The 6,907-nt window shown below is 62.9% G+C and overlaps 2 protein-coding genes across 2 annotated transcripts; one reads left to right on the top strand and one right to left on the bottom strand.

Annotated features, from left to right (window-relative positions):
• Positions 1 to 1,845: 1,845 nt before the first annotated feature.
• Positions 1,846 to 5,236, top strand: MNEG_10897 (hypothetical protein; the record flags this gene model as incomplete). The annotated part of the gene is made up of 9 exons (XM_014040630.1): positions 1,846 to 1,871; positions 2,069 to 2,224; positions 2,418 to 2,458; positions 2,676 to 2,952; positions 3,340 to 3,352; positions 3,608 to 3,753; positions 4,030 to 4,117; positions 4,461 to 4,815; positions 5,037 to 5,236. 9 exons carry the CDS (start codon positions 1,846 to 1,848, stop codon positions 5,234 to 5,236), a joined length of 1,302 nt encoding a protein of 433 aa, XP_013896084.1.
• A 1,020-nt stretch (positions 5,237 to 6,256) lies between these two features.
• On the bottom strand, positions 6,257 to 6,448 carry MNEG_10898 (hypothetical protein; the record flags this gene model as incomplete). Its single annotated transcript, XM_014040631.1, has 1 exon — positions 6,257 to 6,448. The coding sequence occupies one exon, from the start codon at positions 6,446 to 6,448 to the stop codon at positions 6,257 to 6,259; it is 192 nt and encodes a 63-aa protein (XP_013896085.1).
• Positions 6,449 to 6,907: the final 459 nt, after the last annotated feature.

The following is a 6,907-nucleotide window of genomic DNA, read 5'->3' on the forward strand; positions in this document are numbered from 1 at the left end:
GGGTGGGTCGGGGAGCGCACCGTGGCCGATCTTGTTGATTGAGAGGGCCTTGGGCTGCCTCAGCTGACCCTGCTCGTCAAACGCCTTCTCCTGCAGAGCAAGCAAAGATGGGCCCAGGCAAGAGGGTGGTTTTGTGTCGTGAAGGGCAGCAGTGTTCAGGGGGAAACACGAGGAAACGGGACACCGAGTTGCTGCTGCAGCCGCCGGACGCCCTGCTTGGCCACCCCCAGCACCCGCGCGTGATGCTGTGTGCGACCCGGGACTCTCCGTTGCGAAGGCTGCACTTGCATCTTGCCAGCCGTGCTGCAGGCGTGACGCCGCTGCTCGTGGCGGGGCCGCGCGGCCGCGCCGCCGCCGTCCCTGGAAGCGCCACGCACCTCAAAGAAAAAGCTGATTTTCGAGGCGCTCTCCAGGAAATAGGGGTCCTTCGACTGGGCCTGCGCAACATCAGCAGACACACGGCGCGTGCAGGCCGTTCAGCCAGCCATCTTGGATCCAGCGCATGGTGAGCGCACGCGCAACTCCTCGCAATACAGGGGCGAGCCTGGGGCATCGGCGCTGGGTTCAAGCACTGCGCGAAGACCGCGGCCGCGGGCGGGCCGCTCCGGCCCCCGCTGACCTGGTTATCGTCCTTTGTGCTGAACACGCTGATAGATGCCGGGTCAAACGCCGCCACGAGCTCGTCCGCGCGCCGCCGCATGGCCGCGACCTCCTCTGCTGATGCGAAGCCTGGAACGGCCAGGAACCCTGCGATGGGTGGTTGTAACAATTACGGCGGCGGCGCGGGCGTGGGGCGGCGGGGCGCGCTTGGCGGGGGTGCGCTGCGGCACAAGCCGGTTCTCAGGGCGCTTCGTGCGAGCGCTGCGCCGAAAGCCTTGTGCATGTTTTCGACCGCATTTGCTGGGACACAGGCGTCGGCTGCTTTGCTCACCGTCCTCCCAAAACTGCTCCGCCTGCTCTTTGCTCAGGGGAGCGACCGGCGTGCTTGTCGCCGCGACTGCGCAGCGAGTGCTTGCGCGCTGCGGGTCCACTGCCCGCCCGGCAGCGCCCAAGCTGGAACCGCCACATCGAGCCAACATTCTGCTTAAAATTTTGTCTCGCTTAATGCAGCGTTATAGATAGGACGAAGCAAGGAGAGGACTCCGGCAGCAAGTGTGATAATCCGGTGCCCCAGCTGGGGAACAATGATCACTCCTGCCCCGTCCAGAGGGATGAAAAATAAGAGACCTGGTCACAGTTTTTCAGGATGGCCAAACAATCAAACCCAAAAGTCCCACTGACTTCTCTACACTCGCTGCGAACAACGGAGCCGGACAAGCACCCACATAACCATAGAAACTAGATGTCTGCTGTACAGCACAAACGTCAGGATGCGGACGACATGGAGGCTGCAGAGGGGAGCTCGCAGGGCAGCGCGCGCAGCGGCATTCGCGGTGTGCACCTGCGGTGAACCAGTGTCACTTGCGCGCCAGGGCAAGGCGCCGCTTGCTTTTTGCGATCCCGGATGGTCGATGAATGCATGCTGCAGCACTCACTGGCCGGCTGCGCCCCCGCACGTTGCTCTTCACACACCGCGCACCAGCCAATCACGCGCCTGTGCCGCTGATGAGATCCGTCTCAAAGGCAGCAGCAAGCACCGCACCCAAGTGACTCTCATAGTCCTCATCACAGCAGCCCCTCCTTGCCCTGTGACCACCCTCCAATCTCGTGGCACCAGCCGGCGGCGCGTCGTGGCTGGTCGGGGTTTACCTGCTGGTGACGTCCACAGCCACCCCCAGCCTGCTGGGGCAGCCCTATGCGTTTGCCGTGCTGACCTGGGGTGGCGGGCTCGCGGTCAACGCTCTCATGGCCGTGTCCAGCATCTACTGCATGTGAGACCCGCAGCTGGCGTAGGGCACGCGGCCAGGCGCCGCTTTCTTCGCAGAAATCGCAGCAGGAATGCTTCAGCCATGCAGCAAGAGCACCTTGGGGCCCCTGTCTGGGCGGGAACAAGTTCATGTGGGGCAGTGCTTTCCTGCTGCAAAGCCCCGGCTGATGACTCCCCTTTCCCCTGCCGCGTGGGGCCCAGGTACCACCAGGCCTCCGTCTTCCACTACAAGGGGCGCCGCCTGACCACCTACCGATCCATGGGCGACGCCGTGCTGGGCCCCAGGGGCGGCCTGGCCGTGGAGGTCATGCAATTTTTCATAAACCTGGGCGCTGTCATCACAAACACCATCTTAGCGTGAGCGGCGCCGCGTGGCGCAGCGCGCACGCCCCAACACTGGCGCGGCCGTGCCGCCTGTTATGCCCCTCGCGGCACGTGATCGCCGCAAGCCTCAGAGGCCAGGCTATTAGGGGCAGCGCTGGCGTCTGCTGCCCGTGGCGCGGCGGGGGTGGACGTCCGATGGCCTCCCTGCACCCGCGCAACCCTGCAGGGGACAGATGCTGCAGGATGTCTACACCTCCCTCTGCACAGGTGGGGCAGCGCCGTGGGGCACTAGCGGCATCGGCCCTGCCTGGGCCTTTCGGTGGAAACGGCCGCACTCGGCATCCCCATCACGAGCAAGCGTGCACACACACGTGCATACACACTCACATCAACACACCGAGACACACTCACATGAACACACAGACACACGCCACATGCACATGAACAGAATGTGCGCTCGGATCCCCCGCGCCAACATCCCCAGACCCCAGCACCTGCCGCTTCACCAGCCTCGCCGCTTGGACCGCCATCTCTGGCGCCTTTAGCTGGTTCTTGGTCGTCGCCGTCCGCTCCATGAGCAAAATGAAGCTCGTAGGGCTGGCCGCCGGCGTGGCGTTCCTGGTGTACTCCGCCTCTGCGGTCGGGATGTCCGCGGCCGACGGCGTGGCGGCGCGCGCGCCGCGCGACTACTCGGCTGCCGGCGGCGTCGAAGCAAAATGGCTCAACGCGCTAAACGGCGTCGGGATGCTGCTGTTCCAGTAGTGAGTGGTGCTCGGAGTGTGATGGGGGTGGGGACAGGGCCGAGCGCCGCCCCCCCGCGTCGCGTGCGAGTGGGCGGGCGGCTGCAGTTGGCAGCCAAGGGGTCGCTCGCGCGTGGCTAGTTGACGCGCGTGGCTTGGCACGCATGATGGCGGCACAACAGCAGGCGCTTCCCCCTCGGGTGAGCGGCAGACACTTGATTCAGCGACCCGAACCGACGAGCTGCTGGCCGGGCCAGGCCCCGTGCCCCAGGCTGCCTGCCCGCCGGCGTTGCCTTGCGCTACATGCACCCACCGCCTTCAAGCACTCACACATGGTCGCCTTCAACCTTCTGGGCTGCCCCCTTCTTCCATTGACCCCTTCGTGTGTACTGTAATCCCGTGCTGCAGTGGCGTGACAGTGGTGAGCGCGTGCGCCCAACCTCATACGTTGCAGCAGAGGGGAGGGGCCGCGCCACGCCGCCACGCTTTCCCACTGTGCGCTGCTTGCCGCCAATGGCAGGGGCTTTGGGCCTGGCCTGTCACAAGTGACTGGGAATTGCCGTGCAATAAGGGGGCCCCTGGCGGTTCGCTGCACCACCACACACCTACCTGCCACCTGCAGCCCACCCACTGCCGACCGACCCACCCACGTGCGTCCCGGGAACCTGCTGCGCAGCTGCCCGAGATCCAGGCCGTCCTGAAGGACGACCCAAAAACGGGCAACTCCACTCCGACCATGATCAGGGCGGCCGTGGCCGCCCACCTGGTGTTTGTGCCCGTGTTCCTGCTGGTGGGGTGCGTCGGCTACTGGGCATACGGAAAGTGAGTGGTCCCTTTGGATGGATACGTGTCTGCGGTCGGGTAGGGGGAGGCAGGATGGGGTGAACGAAAGGGCAGGCTACAAGAGCCCCTTTTTGTTTTCAAGGGTTTAATGTTATTATCCCGTCATTCTTGCTTCTCGGGCACCGAGTCTGGAGGTTGCTGACACCTCTCCACCAGTATGCACGCGCGCTTGTGCACTCGCACACACACACACACACACACACACACACACACACACACGCGCGCAATACACACTCTTCCTCTCTCATTGTCCAGTTCTGTGAACGAGTTTCTGCTGTTTGCCACGACGCGGCCCGCTGCACTCGTGGCCTTCTGCAACATCCTGGGGGTGCTGCAGCTGCAGGTGCGATTGGGTGAGGGGTGCTGCACCATAGAATTGAGCACGTTGAGTGGCAGGCAGCAGCCAGCAAGCGCCTGCAGGCTGCACTGTTACTGCGTGCTTTAGAAGTGTTGGCCCCCTGTACAGACACAGCAGCCCTGTAGGCCTTGGCCTCGCGGCCCTGAACCGGCCAGCCTGCGCCGCCCTCCTGCGCTGCGTGCCCTTCACAGGGCACGACTCCCACCCCCTGCTCAACCCCGCTGTCACCCCGTTCATCCTGGCCAGCGCCAACTGCCCCGGTCGAGCACTCATCCCAAAGATTTCCCCCAGCCAACTCATCCCCACCAAATTGACCTGCGACCAACAGGTGGCCAATCAGATCTACGCCCTGCCTATGTTTGCACGCCTCGAGAGCATGATCGTCGCCAAGCACCCCCGCTCCCCCTGGTTCCGCTCGGGCCACCTCGCGCGCCGCCGCGAGGGCAAGGCGCGCCTCGCCGCCGACCCGGCAGCAGGCAAGGAGGATGCCTCGTCAGCCGCGGCTGCCGAGGCGATCGTGATTGAGGATGTGCCAGAGGGTCAGGAGGAGGGGGAGGATGGGGAGGGGGAGCGGCCGCAGCCCAGCTGGCTGCTGCAGTTGGTGCACCGGACGGCGTGGGTGGCGTTCTGGTCGACGTTCGCGGTGGCGCTGCCGTTCTTTGCTCAGATCATGGGCTTTTTTGGTGAGCCGGGTGCAGCATGATCCAGCAGTGCAGTGTGAGCGCTCCACGGAGCACTAAACCCTGAACCCTGTGATTGAGAGTGGTGTGCCCGCCAGCAGCACGTGGAGTGCGGCTCAGCTCACCTTGCATGTATCATTCAACCCCTGTTCACAGGCGGCAGCTCAACGTCGTAGTCGCAGAAAGTCACCCTAAAGAACCTGCCCCCATGCTTCTTGTCGCAGGCGCCGTCGGCTTTGGTCCCATAACCTACGCCCTGCCCACCTACCTCTACATGATGGCATTCAAGGAGGGCATGCCCCGCCACAAGTGGCTGTTCAATGCCGCCTTTGTGGTGTTCTGGCTGGTCGCTTCAGCCGCAGCGGCGGTGGGGGCGGTATATGGCATTGTCGTTGCTGCTTCTGCACACGATTTCTTCATTTGAGTCATGTGGTCTGGAAACCCTATGTCCACCATTCCCCTCTACTGCTGACGCTTAGACTAGACTGGGATGCTAGCTCGATTCATTATTGGCTGTGTGACATCGTCATATCGCGGAATGGTGCCTGCTGCGATTCACACTTGCATGCGTCACATCTGGTACTGCTTCGTCTGTTGACCTGCGTAGCAGGTGGCTTGTTCAGTCTTGAAATTACGGTGACTTAAGAGATAGTGACTAACTCCTAGGGTGCCCAATCGCTGCCGATACTCTGTCTAACAACAAACATTTGCTGGTTGAGCTTCACATGTTGATGCACCTACACTTTTGCTGGCAACGCAAGCATTGGCTCTTTACAAATGGATGCTGCAGTGGTGCTGAAGAGCTGCGGGCGGCCGAGCGCAAGCAAGGGCCGATGTAGGCGCGCCCTTGCCAACCCCACCCTCATAAGGCCGGAGGGTGTGAAGGGTTGCACAAAGTTTGCACAGCATTTTCTTTGCACAAGGTATGTCAATCACTTTTGATGTAACGAGCTTTTTGTTGACAAAAAAGCTGGCCCTTTTAATGTCTCTGATGAGTGCTTTAGTTGAATAAAGCAGCAGCAGCAGCAGCAGCAGCAGCAGCAGCAGCAGCAGCAGCAGCAGCAGCAGCAGCAGCAGCAGCACAGTTCATAAGCTTCGTTGTTGAGGGGTGCACACCAGGGGCGCCGGACAGGCAACTTTGGTGTTTTGGATCACAAACCCACGCATGTGCCTCACGCAATCACACACAAGGCTGCATCGTACGTGAAGCGGGTGGGCAATATGAGGAGCGAGTGCTGCTCATGAATAGTGTGTTTGGCTCAGTGCCTGCATCAAGTCACAGCACTTGATCACAGTAGTGCTACAGCAAACTGCACGCGCTGCGCCCTTGCGCCGGCGCACCCCTTCTGTGCAGAGTGCATGCCGGCTGCATGCACTGCCGCCCGCTGTTGCTGGCGGCGTCGCTCCGTATCCACCCTGTCTTATTACCACTTTTGCCCTCCTCCTACACGTCCTCTTCCCCCTCTTCATGCTCTCCCTCCTCCTCATGCTCTCCCTCCTCCTCCACCTCCTCCACCTCCTGCCCCTCCTCGCCCTCCTCGCCCTCCTCGCCCCCGCCCTCCTCTCCCGCCGCCGGTTGCCGGCCCCGCGCGGAGTAGCGGCCGGCAGGCGGCGTGGTGACAGATATGGGCTGCATCTAGTGGTGTTTGGGGGTGTGAGGCACATGCGGCGATTCGGCTTTGTTTGATGTGGGGCGCTGTGCAGCAGCGTGCTGGAGACAAGACTGAGAAGCAGGGACACGGCTGTCGGTGCTCGTGGATGCAGCATTGCAGCACAGCCAGAGCAGCCCGCGGTAGCAATCCAGGCTGATCCTGATAAACTCTAAAGTTGGCAGCGCGGGTCTCGGAGCCTCCCAAGCGAAACGTGTGTTGTTGTTTGCTGTGCAATGGCAGGGAGAAGGCCCCACCCGACACTCACCATCTGCGAGGCCATGCCCCTGTCCTTCAATAGCCCGGCCGCAGCCGCCGGCCGCGCCGCCGGCCGCAGGACGCCTCGCCGGTCGACCCGCGCCAGCGCCGCAGAGCGCGCCACCGCTGGGTCTGCGTGCCGCGCCAGCCATATGATGGCGTCCGCGCCCCCTGCTCCCTGCGACGCC

Source organism: Monoraphidium neglectum (assembly GCF_000611645.1).
Source record: "Monoraphidium neglectum strain SAG 48.87 unplaced genomic scaffold scaffold02505, whole genome shotgun sequence".
Classification (NCBI taxonomy): Eukaryota; Viridiplantae; Chlorophyta; class Chlorophyceae; order Sphaeropleales; family Selenastraceae; genus Monoraphidium; species Monoraphidium neglectum.